This window comes from Lichenostomus cassidix, chromosome 7 (genome assembly GCF_008360975.1).
Source record: "Lichenostomus cassidix isolate B80296 chromosome 7, HeHo_3.0, whole genome shotgun sequence".
Lineage (NCBI taxonomy): Eukaryota > Metazoa > Chordata > Aves > Passeriformes > Meliphagidae > Lichenostomus > Lichenostomus cassidix.
The window spans coordinates 32,763,104-32,790,972 of NC_139488.1; the positions used below are offsets into that span (position 1 = coordinate 32,763,104).

The following is a 27,869-nucleotide window of genomic DNA, read 5'->3' on the forward strand; positions in this document are numbered from 1 at the left end:
ACCTAGACTAAGGCAGCAGAAGTAGCTCCTCCTCTGATATAACACTACCTAAACAAGAGGCTAGTGTAAATATAATTTATTTATAAACAAATAACTGAACCACGTAAACTGGTCCAAAATCAGGACTGAAACTTAACACACCAGTGAAAATTTCAATAAAATGAAACTCTTTTGCCTTGATATTTTATTAAAACAAAATCCTCTGTTAATCCTACGTGAAACCATTACTTTCTTTTGGTCAGCCCCTGCCAAGAGAACAGGGATGGAAAGAATGGAAGCTCCATCCTTCCTCACAGCCATGCACATACCAACAGCTCCTCATTGAGCTCAGTTGTGTCCTCTGCCCCCTGCATGAGATGACCAGACTATCATTCCTCTGAGCTACCCATGATAATCCAGGAAGAATATGAAGAGTTTTTCAAACTGAGTTTGAAGCTATTATAGAGAAAGTGTCCAAAATTAACAGCCTTTCTGCTGGTTTCTTAATATATTTTTAAATGCTTTGAAAATTTTATTTTGCCTGCTTGAATCACATGTTTTAAAATTCATCCCCTCTCTGTTTGCTATTTAGTGGCTGGGCAGCTCTGATGTTGTTTTATTGTTGAAGAGTTGTGTTGGAAAGGCGATGTGTAAAACTGAGCTGTGCGTGCAGAGCCCTGCAGCTGCTTGAGAGAGGTGGGAGCCAGGGAAAGCTCAGAACTGCCAGATGGTGGGCACTCAGACTAGCTTCAGGTGCTGGAGAAAGGCTAGCAAGCTTTCAGGGTTATTTAAAATGAAATTAAAAAACAGCAGCAGAAAAATCACCCTCTAGCTTTTGGTTTTTACTGCGCTGTTTCTCCGTGAGTGGATCAGAGAAGGATCCAGTCTCCTCTGTAGGTTTGTTTTTCAAACCACATTCTGAAGGGTTCTTGAGAATCCATCCTTGGGAGTACTGCAAGATGAAACTCATCATCCCTCTTGCCCCTTTCACTTAACAGGAGCTTCTCCTGCCTTCCCTGAAGTTTCTCCATCATATGGAGCTGAGCCCTAGACAGCTCCTCAGTGTTTTATAAGTCAATTCCTTTGTACTGTGCTTTGGCTTCAGCTCTTTCAACAAACTTGCTTTGAACAGGTCTTGCTAAGGATCTTTTTAGCCCTTTTTTGGATAGTAAGCTCTTGGTTGGTTCTTGCAGCTAGCTATTTCTCTACCTGCCTTCCCAGAAGCAATCTCTGACTGATTGTCATATTATTAGGATGTTAATGATGACTGTTGAATTCTAAATAGTAAAATTTGTAATGACAGGTCAAAATAGATATCAGATAGCCATTAGTTAGGCCCATTGAATAGAACTAAAATATTATGGAGGTGTTTCTTTTATTTTCTGAAGTGCAAGAGGTCTAAAAATTCATTGTTCCTATAGGATTGTGCTGAGTTCCCACGTACAGATTAAGTGGCATGTTACGGTGTTTTACCTTCTTTTTCCTATTTGCAAAACAGACTTGGCAAACAAGACAACACAAACAAACCCATTTTGGTTTTAGGAACACCCATTAGTCATGTTTGAAATTCAGCAACAGGAACTGAAATGTGGGACAGGGATAGAGATAGGGACAGGGACATGTCAGAGAGCTCTGTTTCCAGGCCATCTGTCCCAGAAAGTACAAATTTGCAGAGCTCACTCTCGTCATTAGTGGAGTTGATATTAAATTTTAGCATGGTACATATATTACCACACTTTGTCAAAATGTAACATTTAATCTATACTCACATATTGTAATTAGTGTTCAGGAATAAAAGAACAAGGGAAATACAAAACCCTTAATTAATCCCTATTGTCAGCTATCTACATTTTCAAGTGTGGGTGAGAACTGCATTTTTTTTAACAGCTGAGAGGGATCTTAACACAGCTGTTAACGTGACATCACTTATGAGTATAAAACTCCTCTCTGGGTAGCTGCTGCTGTGTTTTGTGCTGACTGGAAATTAAGCCCCTGTGCTGCTGGGATGGAAACTGGTCTCCAGGCTTGCCCCTTAGGTTAAGCACATCTCTCTGCCAGGTCATTAGGGGAGCCTGTGCTGAAATAAACCCATCAAGAGCGTTTGAAACACTGCTAAGAGCATCTCCTGGGTGGGATGGCTCTGGCTTTGTACCTCCACTGCTCTATGAAGTCCTCCTGGGGCACGTTGCTGAGGTCGTTGTGAGGGATGCCATCAAAGAGGCCACACAAGCCCCGGGTGCTGTTGAAGTCCCTGCCCGGTGTCCTCACTGTCACACCCATTCCCCACTTGCTCACATCCACTCGAACAAATGCTCCTGAAGGGAACAGGATCTGGAGAGGCAGGGGAAAAAAAACAACCAAACAGTGAATCGAAGCTCTTACCAAGCTTTTGGTGCAATAAAAAATGTCTCTTTCCATAAATGAAAATATCAAAGCAGGATGTTAGTGATGGTGGAGGTAATTTAAGATCACTTAGAAACACTATAAATATTTATTTGTGCTATTATTTAGCTTGCTTTCAGATTCCATGGCATTAATATCTGATAGCATTACATAAATATGTAACTGCATGAGTACTTTCATTTTAAATTAATAATTGCATCCATTGAAGTTTTCCCAGTGGTAAGTTACCAGCTAATTTTTGAAGTGACTTCCATGACAATAAGGCCACCCGTGTGTCTTTGCCTGGGAAATAATTCCTTTTAGATAAACTGCCAAGTTTGAAAAACAGCTTTCTTCCTTCTGAGGAATCGTTTTCATTTTCCAAGGTTGGATTACCCAGAAAATGATTGTGTTTTAAAGTGGATTAAGCAATTTTCTCATTAAAGAACTAGTGGTAGGCTTACACTGACCTTTAAAAGAAAAAAAACTGGCAGGGTTCAAAACAAGAAGTAACTGTGTGGATAATGGATTTTTCAGATTGGTTTACTAACCAAATAATAAAACTAAAAAAACAAAAAAAAAGCAAAAAGAAAATATCTGTTCAACTGGATTGTATTTTTTGTTTTCTTTATTTTTACAGGTAAAAAGAAAATTATTTGAAAACTATCCAGGCCAGGAGAGGGAGCAGGAACATACTATCCTGATACATAACCTTAATATTTTCTTTCTATTCAAAATTAAACATTTTCAGTTAATCTTATAAAGTATATTAAAGAGTTGAAAACATCTCATTATAATAATTTCAAAATAATTATTTTCCTTTTTTAAGTGGCCCCTGCCTGAATATAATTTATTCATCCAAATGATGTCCTTAGCTTTCCTTTATTTTGGTGGGGATTTTTTGGTCCCTTTGAAGTTCCTCTCCATCAAATCTACTCATATCTGTGAAGGAGTAACACAGTTACTCCAAATATATAAATACTAAAAATTTGAGTAACCAGCTCATATTTTTATTCTTGTGCTGGAATCTAGAATTTGCATACTGGCCTCACTACATATTAAGCCTGCCCATTTTAGTTCCCCATTACTTCAGGCATGGGAATACTTTTGGAGGAGCCCTCCATGAGCACAGCAGCAAAATGCCACTGACTGCAGTGACAGCTGGGAACACTGTTTGGAACTCAGGCCCCCTCTGTTCTGATTTAAAGCATTGTTTCCCAGAAATAATTGGCCCTGGGGAATAATGAAAATTGTCATATATAAAACCAGAACTTTGAACACCTCGGAAGTTCTTGGCTGTCCTTCCACTTTGCTGCACCTACATTTCACTTGCCAAGGTGGGTTTAAAAAACCCCATGATTATCCAGTGTAAAGCTCAGCTGGCCTGATGAGGTGACTTTTCCTCGTGCTTTACTAGGAGCAGCAGGAGAACTGCAGTTGACAGCCCTGGGTAGGATTTGATCTCCTTCCTCACATAAGCAGCCCCTTCTAATCATATTATTTACTGCAGGGTGGAGCATTCAATGCAAGGCTGCATGCAAAGCCCTTGCAGTCAGAACTGCATGAGCTGTTCAGTCTGCTGTGCTGTCCAGAGGTGTGGATTTATTTCAGGAATTTGGAGGGCTCCAACCTTTTCCTTACCTGCTGCTCTGAGTAAAGCATCCCACCTGGATTTAATGCTGCTAATTGAGGTTTCAAAGAAGCTTTCTTGAGATCTCAGTTTGCAGAGATATTTAGTGACTGGCTGCTGGAATCTGCCACTTTGCATGACCTAATCCCATTCCAAATCCCCTTGAACACTGTGGGACCTGGGTGAACCAGGTCCTGAGCTGCATGAGGATAATGATGGACAACTGCTGGGAGAACTGGGATGAACCACACTCCACGGTGTGCTCAGGGATCCTGTTCACTGCTTCCCACTAATTCCCACTCAGATCAGAGCAGGAATCACATTTGTGTCCCCAGCCTGCCCTGATTTGTTTCCCCGAGTCTTACCTCAGGTGTAAATGAGAATAGGGATTCCTTGCTAAGATTATTCTAGTAATAAAACAGTAATTATATTGCATTCAGTTGCAAAATGAAATGACAGCTTGATTCCTTCTTTTTCTCTATTCTATAATTAACAGACTTTCAATTACTACCTTCCTGAGATCTATTCCAAGCGAGATCACAAGGAGAGCCAAGCCCAGGCTCTTCCTGCATCATTCTGGCTCTGCTGTGGACCGATCTTCATCCAAAAGCTTTCATGGCAATAAATCTTGATGATACAACTCTAGGATAAAATTATCTTCTTGGCCATAATTTGTGGCTCTTTTCCTTACCAAAACCCCTGGTGCAGCCTGCTCTTATTTTACCAGTGATTTCAGTGGATTAGTGTGGATAAGCAATACTTACACAAAATAAATTGTGGCCATATATTTTTTAGGCAAATGCTTTACGTTACACCAAATGCTGCACATTTACAGCCCATTTTCATAGCTTTTGGGGGCTTTCTGGATCTGACTAATAGTGTCTTACTGCTCCACTCTAAAACTCCATTACCCTGCTACCTGCAATCTTCCCTTGAATATTTATATCTTGAGCTCTGCAAAGAAATTTGCTTTATGGGATGTGGTTGGGTAGTGCCTGGCATAAGCAAGCAGGGAGTGGGGCTGCCGTGCTGCAGAGAGTAAATAGCACTATCAGAGCTCCTCTGCGTCGCCAAGAAATTTCCAGAGATATTTGTTTTGTTTTGTTTTACAGTTTGTTAAACCAACACTTATAACCAGCTACTTCCCTGCCTCGCGTTTTGCGGTACATTTGGCTGCAGGCGCTCTGATGGCTTCAGATATTTCTGTAGCAACTTCATTAATAATTCAGACATATTAAACGCGTGTTTTTAAAGCACAACCGCCACAAGAGTGCTCAACCGTCCGCGCACGTACTGTTATTTTCCTTCCTCCGTAGGAATTCAGGATTTTGACTCGTGGCGATGCCTCGGTGCTTTTGATGGTCAGCTGGGGTGTGCTGTCCCGAAAGTGGCCGTTGCAGGTGTCCAGCGCCACGATGTCACCCCCTTCTAGCGCAGCCACGCCGCAATTGCAGGCGGTGGCGGAGCGGTGACCGCCGCAGTCCCACTGCCGCACGTGCACCTCGAACGCCCGCGACTCGCTGCGGCACAGCAGGAACGTCCCGATTTTGTAGTTGTCATAGCGCCTAAACAGCCACAAAGGAACAAAACCACAGAGGTTTGGAGACCCTGAGCATCCACCTGTGCTGGTTGTTTGGTGGTACTTGTCCAGCAGTGCTCCTTAATTAGACCAGTGTGGTGGTTGGCCTTGAAGGAGGGAAAATCCACACATGGGGAGGTGTTTCTCTGTCTCTGCATCCAAGAGAAAGCCACCACAATTATTAGCTGGAAGTGCCTAAGAATTCCTGTGAAAAGTGGGCGTTATGTCCCAGCTGCTGCCATGGCAATGGGCATGGATAAAAAGGATAAACATTTGATAGAAAGCAAATGGGAAGAAGTTCCTGCCCCCGGGTCTTAATAAACATGCTTTGGTTCTAACCGGATGCTTTTAGAGTATGAAGTTCTTCAAAGGGAAATCAGTGCTCAAATAACCTCTTCTGTGACTAATCACCAAATTTTACGAGCCTGGCTGTGGCTAGGTAAAGGTTTCCTGTGAAAATCTGGGATTCTGCTGAGAGCCTGCTCAAACGAAGTTTGTTCCTCCCCCTCAACAACTTTCCTGTAAGCACAACTTTCATGCTCAATGGATTGGCAATCAGCACAATCCAGCATGGAAAACAATTTAGAACTTTCATTCTTTTCTGTGAGGAACATTCCTGCTCCATTTGAGTGAGGCCAGGAGCAGGACAACTTTAATAACTTTGTAAGTGTTTGTCCTCTGCATGAACCATCTGGAGCCTCTGGGGTTTCAACAACAGAAGCCTGTGAGAGGATCTTCTTCTGCCTGTTCTTTGTGCTCTCACTCCATAAACTTGTCTCATTCTCACTCTATTTTATTCTAATATCTTATATAAAAGAAAACAGTAGCCATATACTTTATATATGTTGTTGAAATTTTCTCCCTATAAGACAACAGCTCCCATCTTTAAAAACAATGGATTTTTCTGCTTTCTTTTAAGGCACTGTGATTACTTTCTAAACATGATTTTTATGAAATTAAGTAATATGGAAACTAAACTATAAGCTTATAATAATAAGCTTTATTATTCTCTACAACAATAAAAAGCATAAAAAGGAATGTATAAAATTCTTCTGCTAAATAACAGGATTATTTTTTAAATGGCACCACACAAACATCAATATTTTTTCAGGCCATTAATGTTTCTTATGCAGAGGAACAAATGGCTTGAGAACTGTGACTTTTTCACATGTATATTTCTACTTTTTATTTCTCTTCACAATAAAAGATATAGATAATTTTGTAGCTTGAAACACAGTAAAAATTTAAACTCCAGCTGCTTTTCTCTGACACAAAACACATCCCACTTTATCTTTCATCTTGAAAAACTTAGTCAGGTTTGCCATAAAGTGATAAGATTTTGAATGGTCCTGTCTCCTCATATTTTCTAATCAGGTACATAAATCCTGCAGTACACTGCTTGGATGGTGCTGCTAAGATTGATCAGAACTAAGGACAGCACTGAGAGATAGATAATCTCTTAAAACGTCAAGTGCTTTCTCCATTAGGACATCTTTGTGGGGGAGAAAGGGGAGTTTTCCTGTTTCCTTCTACAGCATCAGCCTAGAAGGAGAGGGGTTTAGGGAGGCTGATGGAAAACAAGGCATCAGATTGGCTGTACCCAGACTAATCACCTCCACCTGGTAAAGAAGGCTGTATTTGCATATGCATATAAATGCCATTGCAGTCAGGGGAGCTATTTATTGCTTAATAATCATTGACAGTGGACCCAATCCAACCCTCCTGGAAGTCGCTCCGAGTCCTTCAATTAAGTCATGGCATAGATTGCAGAGCACATAACGAACCTGCGCCGTGCCTAAATTAAAGCTTTCAGACGCCTTCGGATCCGTTGAATGGATAATTGAACACAGTCAGGTAAACTTTGGTGGTGTTTATACAGCTGTAATTGTGATAATGATTCTTTGGACAACACTGAAGAAGGTGCCTGTGGTGCTGAATAGTCACTCTATGCACTTCCTCTTCACCAAGCTACACTTCACCTGTGTGTTAATTTGGTGTTTATTGTGGCCATTCCTGAAGGTTTTCTACCACAGTTTTACCACCAAAAAATTTGATTTGTCCCTCTGGGCTCCTTCTTCCCTTGCTGCTGAGAGGTATTTCATGGCAGGTTTGATCATACAAAGGGCTGGGTGATGCTGAAGGACGTTCTCTGCTTTCTGAGCATTCATCACATCCTGTTGCTCTCAGAGCAGATGTTGGGTTACATTCAGCAGTCACTGCATGCCTGGGGACAGCTAAACTGCTGCAGACTATCAAAAACCAGCACCTGGCAGGGCTACTCATGGCCAGGACTGAGCTGTGGGCTCCTATGATAAAAGCCATTAAAGCCAACCAGCAAATGGTGCCATTGCCTTGGTGATAATATTGATGGGAAAATATGGATTAGCGTAAATGTTTGAGAAATCTGAAAAATCTTTTAACTTTTTTTTTCTTTTCCGGGTGAGGTAAAATGCAAAATAACATAAATGATGTATATAGTTCCCCAATCAAAAAATATTCCCCTTTTTACTTGCCCTAAAAGGATTTTCTGCATATTTAGTTTTAAGCAAGTACTTCATATTTAAGAATCTGCAATTTATGGCATGAAAAGCTTTTATATTTATAATGTGCCATAACCAGTAATGAGGGCTATACTTTTGCTTTACCAGGCTCTCACATTTGTTTAATTTAGAAGGTACTTTGCTATAAAAGGAAGTGCTCTCTCTGGATTTTAGCTGGTATAATTAACGTTATTTCACATCTACGCTCCAATATACACAAATTGATTGTGCTTACACTGTAAAATATGACACATTCTTCTTTGATTTTCAGTCACTGCCTTTGGTGAAAAGAATGAAAAGATTACAAGATAAATATTCCTAGAGACATATATTAGCAGGAGGCACAGCAAAGGGGAGTGTTATTAAGGAGTGGGAGTTGGGTATTTCAGTTGGCTAATGAAAAGCTAACAACCTCAGATGTAATGCAAGCTCACTATGTCAGATTAAAAACATTGGCAAATCACAATAGAAGTTAAAAAATACATAATAAAATGGAAATGGCCATTTCTGTAAGAAAATTTTACTGCCAAGAAGAAAAACCCTTTTGATTTTTATACCATTTTTCAATTTGCCAAATTTATTCAAATAAATCTGTTTATTTAGGTTAAATTCTAAATTTTTAATGATTTTAATTTAAATTTTGAAACCAAAAAAAAAAAAAAAGAGGTTTTCATTTCAAACACATGTTCCCACCACATTTCCTTCCTTGGAAAGAGGGGAATGCTTCACTTCCAGACCTCTGTGTCAGTCTTTGCCTTCAGATTATTGTTTTTTACCAGGACAGAAGCAGGAATTGAATTCCTCACTCCCTAAATACAGAGCTTTAAAATCATTTGTTAACATGTTAACATTTTTTTTGGATAGGCAGTCAGAGAAGTTGCTTAACTGATGTGTAATAACGTAGCACAATCATTATAATAATTGAAAGAGAAATTATTTACAATAATAAATGGGAATATAAGTAGGAGTAATGGGACTGGGAAATCATGGGTAAGAAACTTGGCTGAATATCAAGAAGTGATACATCTTAGTGAAATAACCTAGTTATTGAGATGGACAAAGTCCCATCAACGTGGCTCATTTAAAGCTGCACTGGACAGAGCAGTAATGAATGTCTGTCCAAAAGGAAAAACATGTGGTTTTTGAGGGGCAAAGCTAATTCTGAGATTTTTCTCTTTCGAGGCCGTGTGACTCTGAGGCAGGATGACACAGAAGGATAGTTTTTTCCAAAGTCCCTCTGCTAAAATAGAACATAAATTGCTTAGAAACATTTCTGTGTGCTATCAATAATAGGATTTAAAAATGAGTTATTCAAATAAAATTGCTTTATTTCATTTTAGGCCTTTTTTTTTCCATGGAAGCAATGTAGAAATGTGCTACATGGCTGGAAGGGTGTCTCCATTCCAAGAGGCACTTTTCAGCTATTTATTACTCCCTAAACACAACAATCTGATGGATTATTGTCCATTCTCAGCCCTAAATCAAAAGGGAATATTTTAGAATATAAATGCGTAGAGAGATTTGAAATAATACTCTGATCTAGTTTAATATCCCAGAGTTGAAATAATTGCAGCTATATGAGGCATGGGAATATCTTTGAAACTCTTGCAGCTCTAATGAAGCTTCCAAAGCAAGAAAAGCACTCAAACTTGTATGAAACCACTTCCTGACCACATTTAAATGCTGTTAGCAAAGCAGAACAGGGACTGGGAAGCTGTAGATGAGCAGAACTTATCTCCTATCTCAGACTACCCAATTTAGGTAACACCTTTGTTAGAGGCAGATGTGTAACCTTTAATGGGGTTGCTGCCTTTCTTACTCTCATTTCATCAGCAGATTTCTCCAGCTTTGACATAATTTCAGATGCCATCTCCAGAGCATGCTGGACTGGAATTGGGACATCAGGATGATATCAGGATATCAGAAATTCACACCTGCTGAGCCCCTGTGGATGCTGAGCACCCAAAGTCATTGTCTGTGCCATCAGGAGGGTAATGGCAGAATGAAAAACTTGAAATGTCATCTGAAGTATTTGCAACAGTGGATAAAACGTGACAGATGCAAATTTTAAAAACTGTGAGTGATGTCAATTAGCTGGGATAAATAGATTCATGAATGATTAGGGAAGTTAAATGAGGAAAAGTTCTGTACAGTTCAGGCAGTCAAACAAAAAGCTACCACCTTGGCTTGCTAAGTCTTTAAGCAGCTTATTGCTGGGTAATACAGAAGGACATTTGGACACTACAGGAGAACATGCAACTTTATTTTTGCACTCTTCTGATATTCAATACTTATACTTTCTGCACTTTTTCACCTGAGACATTTTAGCCATCTTCATAATTGTTTTTGGTTGTGGTTATGATTGTCAGCTCCAGCTGTGCATAAACCACCTCTGGAAGTAGAGGAAATCAAGAGCATCCCTCTGATGAGTGACTTTGTGTCAGGTGTTGCTAAACTGTCCCTGTGTGCTGTGCTGCTCTGGTGACATAATGTGTCACTTGGGTGGCACTGGTGTGTCACCAGCACAATGACACGTGGTGTAGACACCCCCTCAAAGCCACTACTGATGGTTTTCTTTGAAGAACATTTTGGAATCTGACCTCTACCTTGTAAAAATTATTCATACTCAAACCCACTGCTTCTTCCATTAGATTAATCCATTAGAATAATCCATTTCTAGTCCTTTTTTTTAAAGGGAGTACAAACAGCTGGAAGGAAACCACATGTGCTGTTGAAGCAATACTTTCCTTATTGTAAGGAAACTTGTTTAACCTTTTTTTGATATTCTAATGTAAACCCAAATGCATGCCACATCTAGAAACTGATAACTGCAGTAATTGAGCCAAATTATTTCAAAGTAAAATACTCACCATCCATCAAATGTGATAATGTGTGGATCAGTGAAAGAGTAGCAGTTCCCTGTTGGGAGGTCTCGCACTGTGACCTAGTTAAAATGAAATGTGTAATGAATACAGTCTACACAGCAGTTTTTCTTCATTACTGCTCCTCACAAAACATGAGGGGCAGGATTCAGGGGTTAAGTACAAACTACAATCTGACTTCTGAAATACGATTGTGGATGGGTAAAAAATGGGCTTTGCTTTCAAACAACAGAGTTTCATCATAGGCAATAGGGGAGTTCAAAGTGTTCCTGTTCATCTGATGTAATGTCTTCCTTTAGCTGGTAAAAGATGAAGTTTTAATAAAAAACTTTTTCCTAAGGAGTAGATCATTCATTGAAATTATCAGGAGGATAGAGTGCTCATTAAATTGTGCTAATTTTAATGCCTGAAGTATGGTAAAAAGGTATGCTGTAATTAAGTGGCATTAGCATGCTTTAGCAGTAGCTGCCTGTCCCCTAATTTGACCTCAGATTTCCTGTTACAGCATCTGAATGGCTGATTTATCTATTTGATGGGGATATTGATCAGATATTGATGATGAGGCTCCAAACCAGACTGCTTTAGGCACATGGATTAAAAGGAAAGGATCTGCTACAGCTAGAGAGGTCTTCATCTGCATCAGCTCCTGGTTCCTTGGGCACCAGCTGGGGCACAGAGGAGCTGTGGTGCCCTACAGGGAGCAGATGAGGAGGGCTCTGAACTGTCACATCTAGATCATGGGCAGTGCTGCACCCACATTGCCAGGGCTGCTCAGGAGGGTGTTTTTCATGGCTGAGAGCTCTGCTGTGCAGCTCCCAAAAATGTAGGATTGCGTTGTGTGGAGATTTGCGACGTGAAGAGCTCCCAGTCATACTGGGGGGAGTGATGGAGTGTTATGGCTTTCCATTATCTGTCCTGACAGACTGATATCTTGGCCAGGGCTGTTAATTCTTTGCTCCCTCCTTGCCCATGAGGAGTCCAGAGGTGCACTTGAGTTAGTTCTACCAGGATCCATGGAGCAGGGAAGAAGGATGGCTGCTATATCTCTGTGCAGCCATTCAGCAGCAAAGCAGAACTTGGCTTTTGGGAGCAGGGGGGAAATTAAATAAATGAGTTAGAGGGTGAAGATAGAACCTGAGTTCCTGACAGCATTCCTCACCTGCAGCAATACATCATCTGTATTTGAGAATGTCCCTTAACCATGGCAGAGACATTTCTTAGATGCCCACCAGTGTCTGTCACACCAAACTTTTAGAGTGATGTTCTTGAGGACTGAAAAAATGAACTCCTTGAACAACTTTTTGATCTGGGGTCAGTTGCATCCTTTGGATTTACAGTATGGTATGAAGTGTCTCAGAATTTTTCCATTTTTTCCACAGCCTCACACTTTCTAAGAAAAAATTTAGCACAAACAAATCCATGTAGCTTTTCCTGCTCTGCTCTTTCTTGCAGGATGCCAGCAGAAGACACAAGTCCTGGTTGCAGGCAGGAGTAGTTTGCTGAGGAAATCCTCTTTATTAGGTGTCTAGGTAAGTCAGGATATTCTGCCCACCATTTCTGTTCACTTTTCAGATAAATAAATGTTTGAACAAGTCAGAAGGATTAAAGTTTATGTGGATTTTAATACATGGACTTTTTCTTGCTATGTTGCAGGAACTCTGTTACAGTAAGGCCTCTAATTAACTGTAAATCAGCAATGGGAAAATGGGGGGAAGAGAAGGTAATGCCTATTATGTTTCCCTAGATCAAGTTTTAACTGAGATAAATGGAATTTATTATTGAAATTGATTAATCCAATTTCACACTTGATACATCTTCATATTTTAATGAAAGCATTTGTAATTTCAAGAAAAAATGAGTGTGTGAGTGCACTATGCTGAATTAGCTGTAATTTCTGGTTTAAATATCTTAAAAAGTTTAAAAGAAGCCAATTCTGGAGACAAAAGGTTATAGTCCCATGCTAGGCATTTTACCTTTGAAGACAAAAACTCTTTTGGTCCGGTTTAATCTCATTCTCTCGTGAGCAAATCCACAAAAATCGGGACAGGGAAATTGTGGATTTCATTGGGGAATTGTTTGCAGTTACTCAAGATATGCCAGCTTGGATGTGCCCCTGCTCTGAGAAATTTAGCTTAGTCATATCTGTGCTTGGGTGATTCTCTGGGGCAGTGGGATTTCAGCTCTCAGACCTCCCAGCTGAAGCCCTGAAACAACTTCACAGGCAAAGGGCTGCTCCCTGCTCACCACACTCCTTTGGCCAGGCTTTCTGCAGGGGAAGTGTGGCTTGCTTCCCTGATTGCTTCATATTATTTTTATTTTGGACATTTTGCACAGGGGCAAATGAAGAGCTGGAGGAGCCACGTGTGTTGTCGAAGTGTCCCAGTGATTCCTGGCACAGTCACAAATCAGACACAGCACTGCTGAGCCTTCTTCTCCTCTCTCATTCCTGAGGCACTGCCTTACCTCTGATTTTTCAGAAAGTGTTCTCCAAACCCTCGGTTTTCCCCCTCCTTGCTTCTCAAAAAGCTGCTCATTCCCTAACCCTTGTTCTCCCTCTCCCCTTTTCCAGAGTACTGAGGCACTCCTGGTTATCTCTGTATTCCACCTCTTGGCCTTATTGATGTGCTAACAATCAACCCTAAACCTGCCAAAGCACAAGGAACTACATGTTAATTTTCTTGGCGTATAAAGTGACTGTTTTGCTTTACTCTGCTGGCAGAGGGCAGGGTTAGATCAGATATTAGGAAGAAGTTCTTCATTGTGAGGGTGGGGAGGCCCTGGCACAGATTTTCCAGAGAAGCTGTGGCTGCCCCTGTATCCCTGGAAGTGTCCAAGGACAGGGCTTGGAACAACCTGGGATAGTGGAAGGTGTCCCTGTCCATGGCAGGGGGTGCAACTGGATGGGCTTTAAGGTCCCTTCCAACCCAAACCGTTCTGACAGCCATCCCAAAGAATTTATTTTTTGGGGGGAAAAAAAAGAAAAAATAAATAAAGAAAAGAAGGAAAAAAACAAGAAAAAAAGAAAAAAAAAAGAAAAAAAAAGAAAAAAAAAAAAAGAAAAGAGAAGGCTCTCATTTAAATGTGACGCATTTTGCAAGTTATTTTAGGAGCTAACCTTCACATCCCTGGGTGTGTAAGCCCTCCAGAGCCCATCCCTTGGCGCGGCTGGCTGGGCGCTGATGCGGCTGACGCGCCTCCCGTCCTGCACAAAGTCTGTCACGGCTGTCACTGTCACCGTGGCTGCTGCACAGCTGCTCCCCGAGCAGGGCTCCTGCAGCAGATGCACCTGGCAGGCTGAGAGGGCAATGTCTGGGGGCCCTGGAGCCTGGCTGTCTGGAGAGAACACCAGCACAGAGTCTGACAAGAGTTAGCCAAAATGTTTCCCATTCCCTGTTTGCTGTTCAACACAAACACTCCTCATTCCAGGACACACATGCCTTGAAACCAGATGGGCTTTGCATGAAGGCAGTTGTGACTGACTGAATCTGGCATCCCTCTGCACACTTCCCTGTGTTGGTTTTTTCCCCCCCAAAGTTTACTTGAAACTCAGTGGTGCCTATTTTTCCACAGGTGCTAATATTTCTGGAGTGACAGTGTTATCTTTATGGGTCCATGCCCAGCAAATGAAGACAAGTAGTTCTCATGACAAAGAAAGAGATGAATCTGTGTTTCTGGAAAACATTTCTCTTTCACTGTCTGGAGTGCAAGGAGGTACCTGCTGGGAGTTGTTTAATTTAAAACCAACAGATGTTTTGATGTGGAAACTGAGGGTTCTCGAGTCAGTTTTTGGTGAACTATGGATCCACAGCAGGAAGGCAAAGGCAGAAGGTCTGTATTTATATTTTTGGCTATTTAGGTTATGGTGTTTTGCTTCCTAAAAAGCAAAACAATGATAGTTTTATTCATATCCTTCACAGACGTATTGTGCAGATAAATTCACTAAAAAATTAGGAAAAATAATGAGCTATGGAGATACTGGCTATGTCAGCATCTGTGGTGGATAAGGAAATGATGGATGGTGACAAAATCGGTGTGACAATGACACTACACATCATACCTTTTCTAAAGGGACCTCTGCATGCAGCCAGAATGGCAGTGCCCACTTTTCTCGGGTCCCTGACCCCTCCTGCTGAGGTCTCAGGTAAAGGGCAAACCTGAATTTTTTATTTCTACAGATGTGTTTTCCCTTACATAGTCTGTATTTGCTCCTCAAGGAGCCACTCAATCTTTCCTGAATCCTTTGGTTGATAAAAAATGAAATTATGGTCCTGTTGGAGCTTCACTGCTGATTTCAGGACTTACAGCATTTCTTGAGGAACATTTAGTTTTCTGTCCCAGACCACTAATTATCATCTGATAAAAATAAAGGTCTAGAAATGGTGGGAATAAAACTAATCTGAGATGAAAATAAGTGATTTTCTGATAATAAAATAAGTGATTTTCATATCATTCCCATTTGTAGAATTGCTTAATAATTTATTGAGATGGCATTAAAGTATTTTCAAATGGCATTTTTAACACAATCAAATAATCAGTGTCTTATTCCTCGGGGAAAAATTCCATGAAATATAATTTAAATTAACCCTGTACAGTACTATGGGAACTGAACTAAAATCTATAGATATTAATGACATAATATATCTCATATCAAATCCTTAAAGGCTACCTCACCTCACATCTTCTAGAAAAGTCCTGGTTCATTTTTAAGGTTCTTGATTCAATTAAATTGGAGGTTTCCACTAGGAATAGTTATTGCCATTAGAGCCCCATGAGCTGTGCTTACAACCCAGAACAAAAGTTTAAAATCAAAGAAAATCGTTTTGTCAAAATAGTAACGATAAACTTAACAGAAGCCGAACTCTGGTGGCTCTGCTGTGCCTCGGCATTCATTATGATATTGTCTGAACTTGGAGAGATATTTCTGTGCTTGTAATTAGCTTTCTTATCACTTATTCCCTCCATAATTAGCACAACAGTGTACTTATATGGATTCAGTCAGACAAGGAGCTTGTCAGTTAATTTATTCGGTATAAACGAATCTCAGCTAAGATGGTTTTTATTTTTAATTTACAGCGCTGTGGCCAGCACACATTTTCCAGGAGTGTTCCTTCAGATAAACTAATGGACCCTAAAGACAATAAAGGCTCAGAGCAAACGTGGCTGTGCAGACACCCAGCAGCAGACACTCAGCCTTAAGTGTATATAGATAGCTCAGTTGATAACAGCCCGAGTGTCATCTGAGCAAATAGCCTCAGGATGGAGCAACCAGGGCCAGAGCTGGGTTTAGTTTGAGCTGCAGGAATGAGTTGATCGAAACTAACAGGAATTTTCCACTTCAGCGACAACTTCCTTCAAATATGAGTTAATTGGAGGAGTTGTGCTTTCCTCCTGGCACCTCTTGGAACCAACACATCAAGCCTATTGACAGCTCGGGAACAGAGCTGCTTCTGCAAGTCTTGCATCCTCTCTTTCTTCCACTCAAATGATCACTGTGGGACTGGAGAAGATCCTGATAAGGGGTCAGGCTGAGTCTGAAGTGCTGAGCTCAGCCTCCCCCACTTGAGAGCTCCCAGCTCTCCGTCAGAGATTCTGAAAGCCTTGATCGACCCTTAAGAAAATGTGAATTAAACAAATGACCTTGACTGGGGCTAATTCCTATCTGATCCTCAGAGCAGTCTGAGTTGCTGGGAGTCTGTGGGGATGTCCCACCACACAGCAGCCCCAACATCCTCCACCAGGAAGCCTCTTCTCTCCCTCACCATCCAAGGAACTCTGTTCCCATGAGCTCGGGGGATGTTTTCCTGATGGAGCAGCACAGACTCCAAGCCAAGAGCAAAGTGTAGAACAGAGCAGCACTGAGCCATGGAGAAATGCAAAGCACTCCACATACGAGAGCCAACACAGCTGCTGGAACCATAAGGTGCTGCTCAGTTTAAGATCATTGTGTTATGATACCATTTAATTTTTTTTTTTTCTTCTGCCTAAGCACTTGGCTGATGGTGAGGAGAGCAAGGAAAGGGATTTAAAAAGAGAAAAGGATCAGGAGCTATATGGGTTTGGCAACATTTTTTAGAGCTGGCTTTTTGTGGGTAGAGAAACCGCAGCTGTAATCCTATCTCTAAATGTTTCTCTCATTGAGTCACTTATGGAAGAGAAATAAGTGCCTTGTTAGGAAAAGTTTTATTTATTATTGGGTGTTTTATTTAGTGCAAATGGAAAGCAAATACATAAATGCCCCCTTTAAGCAGGAAGGCTATTCCACCTAATTGACCTGAAGACTGCATTTACTGAATAAAAGGGCAAGAGTTTTCTCAGTGACATTGTCAATGTTTTTAAAATAATAAAATTTTAAAGACCAAACAAGCTATAAACAGTTAGAAAGAAAATTATATATAAGCACAAGAATGATTTTTTCCTTCTGTATGAAGTTAGACAAAAACTATAAGCCAGCAAAAGGAAGAGAAAAGGCTTCACTATGCATTTACTGAGTAATAAATCTGCAGGGGAGCTCTTTATTGATAATTAATGAAATTATTCTACCTAAAAACATTCCCGCTACAAAAAACCTTAAAATAGAATTCTATACTCCTGGAATTTAAAATAAGTTCCTCTACTCACAGTTATTTCATCCATAAATCTTGACAGACTGCTGTTCAGGTTATTGCTAGTCAGATTTATGGGTTTGTGTTTGGTTGTTCTTCCTCAAAAACCTGTCTGACATTATCAGCTGTTTTATTTAGCAGATAAAAATATGGCCTAGTTTGCTGATTTTATGGCTTCTGCCCTTTGGCATTATTTATATATTATTTTTTCCCTTAGAATTCATTGCAACTTAAATACTGGAAAAAGCAATCACATTGGTTTGGTGTCAATATGTAAAACTCTTACCCAAGTCCTCAATACTTAGTTGCAAAGTAATTTTACAGGAATCATCCTGCCCAGGACAGGCAATGGGCACTGTGCTCAGGACAGTCAAAATGTGCTCTTTGCCATCCTCTGCAATTTCTAGTGACTCTGGTAAAAACTGGAAATAAGAAAACAATTTTTAGATGATTTTGACAAGCAAGACAGATGACAGATTAATCAAGCAACACTGACGTCTATGAAATTTTAAGTGGTGTTAATCAATTATGAAGACATATAATTACTTGCAAAATAATAATAATCTTTGTCATAATCTTCTTAATAACAATAAATTTTGCAATAATCTTCAGCTTTATAAGGTAAAATTGCTGTTAACATACTTTAACACTTCTGGCAATTAAGGAAATGTTTGCAGTTTCCATATATAGTGTGTAATTGCTTCTCATCTCCAAAGCTCAGAGCAGGCTTCTATTAAGCCTGAGAATAATACTGTAGAATTTATTAATTTTTAATATCCCTGGTTTAAAAAAGCTCCTATCCCAATGCAGTAGGAGAAATGCCATGGCATACAGTGTGGCATAACCTCATGGCTGTGGGCTCTATGTTTTTAGACTGCACAGATACAAAACAAGGGGAATTTTGGAGCAATTCCCCTTCCCCACTGTGCAGGAAGAAGGATTGCTCTGCAAATAAAATATTACAGCTTTGGGGTGCCCTGCCCCAGGAAAAGAGCTCAGGTTGTGCCTTTTCTGTGTCTGTTCTCCCAGGAAAAGAGCAGAAACAGCACTCAGGGCTAGGCAGAAATGGGAATTCCCATTCCCTGGAAAATTCTGACATTTCAAAAAAATTCCTGAGGAACTGTTCTTCCTTCAGATATCACACAGAACGGGCTGCCAGATTTTCAAACCCCATTTATGAAGGCATGAAACTTGGATACACAGAGCTCACAATCTCCTGTGAAATCTGTGGAGTGGAATCCTCGAGTGGAATTAGACCTGGTCCTTGTGCTCAGTGTGAATTTATCCTCAGCAACTTCTGGTTTCTAGTGCCTGACCAGGGGAGGATGATGGATAAAAATTCATATTTTGCCTTCACTTTGTTCTGGTTTAGTTACAACACCATTGTGCATCTTTGCAGTTTTGTAGGTGTGTCCTCCCTTCACACATAACCCACAGATCTCTTCAGGGCACATTTACTAGGACTTGCATTTTGCCCATAATTTGTGGTACATCAGAGCCCACAGTGGGTGTTTTAGGTGTTTTACAGACAAACTGAAAGATATTTCCCCTAAATGAACATCAAAGCAGCACTGCTTATGACAATCAGGACTTCTGTTTCTTCATCAGGATTTTCCAGTATTCCCTAATCAGTAAATCAGGGCCATGAGTGTTACCTTAATGCCAGCGTAGAAACCTTTGCTGTCCTCAGACAGTGCCTGCTGCTCAGTGTCCCTCCTGAAAGCTGTGACAGTGCAAAAAACCTGTAAGAAGTAAATAAAAACATGTGCTATAGCATTTTCTTGAATAGCAGTCATGTAATTATGCATCTTCCTGTTGCTCAGCGTTTTTGAAGCTTTCATTCTACTGTTGAAATATATTTTGGGTATTTAGGCTTTAAGAGTATTTATGCCTAAATTTTGAGATTTGGAAGAATTTTTGTTTGATTTAATAAGTAAAGAACCATGGCTCTTGTCTTGACAATAATAACACTGAATGCTTCTGATGAGCTTTCTTCTGCAGTTCTTCCAGCACTCTGGTTTGCGATTTTAACTCATTTTACTTAGGGAGAATTACATTGTTCATAGATATTACTGTCAGAATTCAGACATTTGCTCTCGGGATCCCAGACTCCAGTCTGTCCCCTGGATCAAGTATCCTCTCTCTGTATCACATTTGTAAGCAGTTTCTTTTAAAATTTAAATTAGTTTGACAGTCATCCAGTCTCAGAAACTGTGTCAGCAATATGAGAAACTCCTTTTTTTCCCTTATTGCGTTATAAAAGATGATGCAGATGTGCCTACAGGGTTTATATTGTATTGAAAAAAAAAATAAAAAGAAAAAAGAAAATTCACCCAAACAAAAAAGTCCCCCAAACACAATGTACCAGGACATTTCTGTTGTATTCCTAGCACAGCCACACAACCCTTATCTCTGCTGAGCCCGCACACCATCTGCCAACTTAATGTTTCATTGGTTTCAGAAAAACCAAATTGCTAAAATCATTTCTTGGATCATAAGATTAAAACACTGAAATTTTCCTTAAAGCAAATGACAATAGACTCTGGAGCTGTAGTTCTGAATATTTTTTTTTTAATCTTCTTGGAAATGGAGTAACAGATTGTGACATATTAAATCAGATTCCAAATACTCTGATGACGTATTTATAGCTGCTGCCTTTTTTAAGCCTCAATCAACCCACGAGGAAGAACTGGACCAATCCAATTTATTTTCCATTGTGACAAACACCTTTGGATGGATTTTTCAGCAGCACTCACCAGCCATGCTGATGCTGGTAGCTCTCACATGCTGGCTCAGGCATGACTCCCGTGACCACTGCCTGCAAAACCAGGTTCTAAACCTGATTCTAAACCAGGATATTCTCAGATTCTTGCGTTCCTATGAGAATGAGTTGCATAGCAGCCTGGAATATTTCTTTTACCATCCTGAAAATCCCTCTTTGTTACCCTCAAGTCATGAGTCTCCTCCAAACTGAAGGATCTTCTTTCGTATCTCATTTGTGCACAGTGGAAATTCCCCACCAGCAATACAGGGTCGTTTGTAGGGCTGTGGGGAAAAACAAGTGTTTTCTGTGCTCTACAAGTGGATTATTTCCAGTTCAGCTCAGTCCCAGGCTTATGTGTCTTTTGGGATGTTTTTACCTTCACAATTTTTCTCACTCTTTTGCAGACAGCTCCAGACAGTTTGGCCCAGTGAAAATGGTGCCATTTGTTACATTAACAAGATAGAAGCCTTGAGGTCATACTGGGTGTACTGGGGGAAAAACAGACACAGATCTCACCTCACAGAGACACTTCACAGTTAAAATTCCTCAGATATTTCATAGTTATCCAGTTTGCCTCCAAAGGAGAGCAAGCTGTTGTCTCCACAAGGTAATAAGCCCCTGTTAGCATCAGATATTTATTATCTCCAATCCTTCCCTAAAGGCTCGTGTTCAGTTTACAGACTTTTCAAAACAGTTCTTCTGCTGGGAAGGCAGAGTGCAAGTGCTGATCATCCTCCTGCAGCTCCTCCTGCAGCTGCCACAGGGAGAGTCTGCAAAATCAGGATCTGACAAGGCCGTGACAACAGAGTTCAGATAATGCACATTCCCCTACAAAAAACAAGTAGCACTGCCCCCTTGTAGAGCTCATGGAGCAGATCATGTGCACCTGCATTGCAGATGATGGATTTGCCCTACTGGGCTGTTTGCACTTTGGGCTTCAGTGCTTTTAGCCAAAACCATTCCCACTGAGATTCCCTGAGCACAGCATGAGGGGTGCCAGGGAGGAGCTGCAGGGAGAGACAGCAGGACATGCTCAGGGCTCTGGCAGAGGCACTGCTTGACCTTCCCCAGAGTGACATTCTGGGAGACAGCAGAGCCCAGCCTCCTTGTGTTTCCTCTCATTTATATTTTAGAGGTATATTTTATTTATAAAGCACCAAACACTCAAGAATTTACTCCCTAATGATACACTGAGATATCTGTAGCCTATCAGTCCACTCCTGCTCAATCTTCAGTGCTTTTGGAGATTAGCACAAACTTTATGAATTCAAAATGCACGGACAGCCACCACGATATACATTTTATTTCTGTCTTTTATATCATTCCTCCCCTTGAAATGCCTCTTCCTCATTAGGTGCACACTTCACAATCAGCAGATATGTTCGTGAGCTGCTGAGCTACAGGTTGACAGTTTGTCACATAATTATGATAGTCATTCCGAGGAGGTTTTTTTTTTTTTTGGTTTTTTTTTGCCTTCAGCTAAATACTAACTCTTTTTTCTCCACTTCAGTAATCAATTTTTTCTTTCTCTTTTTCTCTTTCCCCCCTACACCCATCTCAGGACGCAGTCTTTTTAAAGCAAAGAGATAAAAGCACCACTGACAGCAGTATGCTGATGGCCGTGACAAGTTAGGCAGTATTTTTCCACAGACTCATTGGATCTGTTAAAAAAAGTCAAATTATATTTTTCCCTCATCTCTGTTAAAGGGACAGGAATGCAAGGATGCCCTCAGACAGGATGACTGGATTGCTTCTCAACATGGGCTGCTCCCCTTTTCCAGCTAGTAAAACTTCCCATAGGGCAGAAAACTACTTCTAGGCACAAAACTTTTATCAAAAAAAAGCTCTTTTAGCTAAGAAGTGACTCCTTTCCTCTGTGTTGGAGCAGATTTCCCCCATTCCTTGGAATCCAACAGAGTTGTACCCATTTTGACATGAATCTCATGAGAAGCTTCTTTAGCTAAAAGCAGAATTCAGTCATCAGTTTGGTGAGGGTCAGATAGTTCTGGGAAACTATTTAGAAGAATATTTTAATCCTAGGACCTGTCACCATCCCCAGAAAATTTCTCCCCAGCGACTTGCACTTTAAAATGTTGGCATTTTTCCCCATAGCTTTCAGAATTCAAGTCTCCTCCAAACCAGTTGTTTGCACTTATTTTGATCATAAGAATGTCTTCAGTGTGGAAGGTGGGGAGGGAATCCTCTTCTCACCTCACCTCAGGGGAAAGGTGTCCCCTTTGGCTGTCAGGGCACCAGAGCTGCCATTGCCTGCTCCATTAACCACTAATGGGCTGGGGTTAGAAAATCCTGGAGTCACCACTCTGCTGGAGCTGGGAGGGTGTGTGGGAGGGAGCTGTGGTTTACAGCCTTGATGAAAAGAGCAAAGGATGAGCAGAACTGAAGGGTGACATTTCTAGGGAAGCCGGAAGAAAAGAAAAATAGTTCTCATTAGCTCGAGAAAATGATCCGGCTGTGGGTATTTGCAGAAAGGGGTCGGAACAAAGTCTCTGGGAAGGGTTAGCAGGAAGGGGAAAGTTGGGAGAATCTGACTTTGATTTAATTAATGAACTAGCCCTTAAAGCCCTGGAACACAAATCTCCAGCTGTGAGGGGCTGCTGGCTGTGGCAGGGAGGGAGCAGGGGCAGCAGTGTGACCTGGAACTGCGGGAATTCCAGCTCCACTCGCTCTGCTCCTCGCTGTACAGAAGGAAAGGAGCTCTTCCCAGCTGTCAGACAGCCAAGCAGTGTGTGGAAGCTGACTCCAGGTCATTATTCTGCCAAGGAAGGAAATTTTACAGGGTAGTAGTAAGGTGTTTTGTCATCTGCAGAGTTTTTGCTCATCAACTCTCTGACCCTTTCTGCTTTAAACTCTCTGTTGAGTTCACCCAGAGTTCTGTTTCTGTGGGGATGCTTCTCATTTTTTACCTGAAGGTTGAGAAAGAAGTTGTAAACTCAGGTGTGACCTACAAACAGGCAGGTCTTCCTATTCCTGCTGTTGATTTTGGCAAGTCCAGTGGCTGGGAGGGGATTAGCACTGAAGCAGGGGAAATTCCACTTTGTCACTTTGTCATCCAGATGCTGGAGCAGACCTCTGAACTGGGAAGTGACAGAGCCTGAGCCAGACAGAGCTGTGCTGAGGGCAGGAAGTGACCCCAAAGGGGAGATGCTGAGGGTCAGTGATGACTGAGGATCTGTAAGCTTAGACCTCACTGGTTTTGGAAGAGGAGGAGGAGCAAATCCTCAAGATGGCCTTCTAAGTGCTTGAGTACATACTCAAGGTACAGAGTTAATTTGGTTTAACATTTATGAGCCCATATGCCCTGGATTTTCCATCTAAGTGCAATAAATGTGCTGGATCCACCATCTGCTATGAGCTTCTCTCCCCTGAGCTGAACTGGGATATCTCTCAGAAGTGCTGGCAATAAGACAAAAATCCTATTTCCTTGAGAGATGAGGAGTAAGTGCTCTGCAAGGTCTGGTTTTCTTTAGCACCAAGAACAACAGAACAGTTAAGATATTATCCCTCATCACTGGAGGTGTTTAAGGCCAGCTTGGCTGGGGCTTGGAGCAACCTGGTCAAGTAGAAGGCATCCTTGCCCATGGAGAGGGGGTTGAAACTGGATGATTTTTGGTGTCTCTTCCATCCCAAACCACTCTATGAAATTTCACGCTTTTTCTCTTGCGATGGAAAAATAGTTATTTTATATATTGAGGCAATAATTTGCAATCTTTTTGGCTGGGGCACAATATTCTTCTGTTGCAGAGTGCCTTGCAAAGCAGCCACTTCCATCACAGCTCTCAGAGAGGCTGGTTTTGCTTGAACATTCTTATTTTACAACGAGCACCGTGGTTTATGTAGGGCGACAATTGCTCCTCGTCGTGTGAACTTTTGGATTGCTGTGCTGAGCAAAATCTGCACAGTTTTCTTCTAAACACCTTTCTTTCTTAGCATAACTCATTACTCACAGTGTGCTGCTATAATTTATAGATGGCTGTGCCTCGAGGAATGAAATGACCTCTGTCACTATCACATAAATAAGGCTTAGGAATGCCAGGATTTTCATATCTGATGGAGTAGGCTTCTTTCAGAGCTTATAGAGAAATAGTGTCATGTTATAGATTTATTTAAGACTGAAATAGTTTCATGAACATTATGCTGCCAGCATTACTGTCTGAAATAACAAAATTGGAGCCCAAAGATGGGGGGAAGAAAGGACACATGATGGCTATTAAAAAATAACTGGCTGTTTAGTCAATACAAGTTCAGGAATGTTGGCTGGAAAATCTCAACTCTTCTCTAAGGCTTGACTGCGTATTAAAATATATCAATAGCTATTCCATTATGTGACTGACCTATTACCTGGAGACTTTTTTACAGACAAAGAACAGCATCGACATCAACCACCCAAAAATTGATGTGAAAAAAAAATCTTCTTGCTTGGCTGTAGTTTTTGTTCAAGAAATGAACAGAGAAGATGCTGATTTCAGGCCATGAATGTGTCGAGACCAAATGTGGGTTATTGTGCAGGTAGAGATAATGAGTTTTAAAGGTTAAAAAGGCATGCAGTTTTCAAAATGCTGCAAATTCTGTGACCTGGGGGACAAATTCTGCCCCAAATGCATATTGTGCACCCAGGCAGTGCTCTGCATGGAGAAGGGGAAAAGTACTGGCTAGTGCTCCTGATTTATTTTCTCCTCTCTCATTTAACTTTTATCAGGGTGAATCTGGCCTCCCTTTAATGCTGCCTGAGAGAATTTTCTTCCACCTGCATCTTTCTTGGGTGGGTGAGAGTTACCCATCACTTGTGTGGCAGAGTTTGGTGTCCAGGGTTTGATTCTCCTTTCAGTGGCATCACCTTTCCCCTGGGGTAGCCCTAAAAATGCTAAATTTCTTCAGGTTTACACCACCGGAGGTGAGAGCCTTCTCCTCTTTGGCTCCTGTTAGACACCCAGACTGGGATGGCAAATGCAGTGAAGTGTCTTTTTTAATCTTTATTCTGTAAAACGGAATTCTCAGTTACAGCTGAAGCTTCATCGCTTGGTTTTCACCCGTGATGATTTATGGATAATTATAATTAGTCAAATAGGCCATGAAGACCTTTAAAGAAATATAACAAGGAAGAGAACATTTTTGTCTCACTAAACTCACTAAATTAAACACGTAGTTTCAGCAGAGGACAAAGAAGGGCTTACTGAAAACTTAATATAATAAAAATAGTCTTAGAAAGATTTGGGAATGCTGCTTGTTAACAGAACCATATTTCCTCTGAATCCCTCAGGATTGTTAAAACTACATTTGAAGTGATTGCAAGTGAAATTATTTTGATGAGACTATCTCTTCATAATGCAAGCTTGTCTCAGTATTATCTGCCTCGTTATGACATGTGAGGGCATCATCAGTCAGATTCTGAGCTCAGCTAGAGGAATTGCTGTCTCACTCAGCATTTCTCAGGCCACATCTGGAATACTGTGCTCAGTTTGGATCAGCACCACACAAAAAGATGTGGGCAGCTGGAGAGGGTCCTGAGAAGAGCCACAAAGGTGATCCAAGGCCTGGGAAGCTGCCACGTGAGGAAAGGCTGAGAGAACTGGGAGGAGACCTCACCATGTTCCAGATTTTAGAGTGGATACAAAGAAGATGGAGGTTCCCTTTATACAAAGAGTAACATGGAAAAGATGAGGGAAAATTCTGATTAGACAATTTTTTTTTTTCACAATGAAAACTGTCATCCATTGGAATAATCTCAGCAGTGGTGGGTTCCCCAACACTGGACACTTCAGGCTCAGCAGGAAAGGTTGCTGGGCTGTCTTGTCTACACTGTGCTTTTGCCAAGAAAGCTGAGACCAGATGAACCTTGAACCCTGTTTGGTCTGGTAGTCTATGATTCCATGATCTCAAAGAAGAGCTGCAAAATGCCAAGAGCATTTCCAATCTACTTTTAACACCAGGCTGCTATCCCTGTTTATTCTTTCAGCATCACTAATGGTCCTGTGCCTATAAAAGTGATGAACCTAATTTAACTTTAAAAGTCTTGTTTCTGTACCACAAAAGGCTGGGAATTCATACACAAGTCGATTTATTTCACATCTGTATTGGTTTCTGTTTTGTTGTTGTTGTTGAGAGTAGATCATTGTTGTTCTGTAAGCCATCAAATACACTTCTTAAAGATTGTTTTGTAATGAACTCTATCTTTCAGTATGCTATTGAACCAAGAATTTGGAATCAGAGAGGCAGAACAACGTGAAAAAAACCATAAAATAAATCTCATTCTGTTTTAAAATGTACTATTTTTTTCTGTGAAAAGGTGTTATTGTATCTCTGGTCCATGGATATAAAAATTACTGAGTGCATGCAGCCAAGCCTGCCTCTGCTGCAAAATCTCACTGACTCAAGATACAAACAGTACTGAGCAAAAATTGGCCCAGGCTCATGTACCCACCACTTATACAGACCTCACAGCATCCAAAGTGTAATGTAACTGCAAATATTCAATTTGCCTTCAGAATGGGGTAAAATACCTTCCAAGAACTTGCTGCAATTTAAAGAAATATTACAGGTCCTGAACTGGGTTAATGTTATTTAATAATCTTGTTGTGAAACAGCTTCAGTTCTTTTCTGGGCAGTAGCTCCAAGCAGAAGGAGTGCAGAGCAACACAAATAAAATAAATAAGTAAATATTTAGAAAAAGGGTTTTGTCCCCTCTGCTCTTTCCCTGTGTCACTGCAACGGGGTGGCATTACCGTGTCTCCCAGGCGGACATTGGCGCCATCCATCTCCAGGTGGGAAAACTCCTGCTGGGTGATCTCCTGGTGGATCTGCTCCCTCTTGCCAGGGCTGGAGAGGCGAGTCCAGAGCACCCTGTAGTGCCTGGGGGGCTCAGAGGGGCTGTAGCTGCACTTGAGGTGCACTCGGCCTTGAATGAGCTCTGCACTTACCACCGGGTGCAAAGCCAGCCGCAGCAGTTTGGCTGCAAGTGGAAAACAAAAGAGGGATGTAGCACAAAATGTTGTTTTGACATTACAGTTGTTCACCTGACAAGAAGATGTCAGTGTAATTAAGCATGGGAGATACACTGTGTTTTATGTTCCTGCGATTTAATTAGTAGCCATGCAAGCAGGGAAGTGTATTTGATATGAAATGGAAAAATTGCTAATTGTGTACTGACTACCTGTGCTGTTATACGATCTGACCTGCTTTTTTTTATGTGTGGTTTTTTTGGTTTTTTTATTTTGCAGTCAGAGAAACATTATTGAAATGAAGCACTCAGATTAATACAAATTAATTACTCTGGCAAAGGCCATCAGCTTTGCATTTCCCTGAAGCACAGCCTTTTGATCCAAGTTTTGCAATAAGCACAGGAGAGATATGAGAAATCATTATGTTGCAGAGGCAAACTGACTCTCAGAAAGCAGCCAGCTCCTATTGCCATACTGTGAAGATCCTTTCCAGGCTGTTTTGGGATGTATCTAGGCTAGGTCTGCTCAATATAGTCTCCCTCTGCCCGGAATAAT

The 27,869-nt window shown here is 41.0% G+C and overlaps 1 protein-coding gene across 1 annotated transcript in view; it reads right to left on the reverse strand.

Moving 5' to 3' along the window:
- The window catches only part of LOC146434925 (von Willebrand factor D and EGF domain-containing protein-like), a 165,152-nt gene that overhangs the window by 92,806 nt on the left and 44,477 nt on the right, over positions 1–27,869 (reverse strand). Inside the window, exons 4-10 of the mRNA XM_085066542.1 lie at positions 27,099–27,325; positions 19,250–19,336; positions 17,881–18,016; positions 14,108–14,325; positions 10,981–11,054; positions 5,286–5,556; positions 2,132–2,310 (exon numbers count right to left, since the gene is read on the reverse strand). Coding sequence (XP_084922668.1) covers positions 2,132–2,310; positions 5,286–5,556; positions 10,981–11,054; positions 14,108–14,325; positions 17,881–18,016; positions 19,250–19,336; positions 27,099–27,325 — 1,192 coding nt within the window. The remainder of the gene's footprint in view (positions 1–2,131; positions 2,311–5,285; positions 5,557–10,980; positions 11,055–14,107; positions 14,326–17,880; positions 18,017–19,249; positions 19,337–27,098; positions 27,326–27,869) is intronic.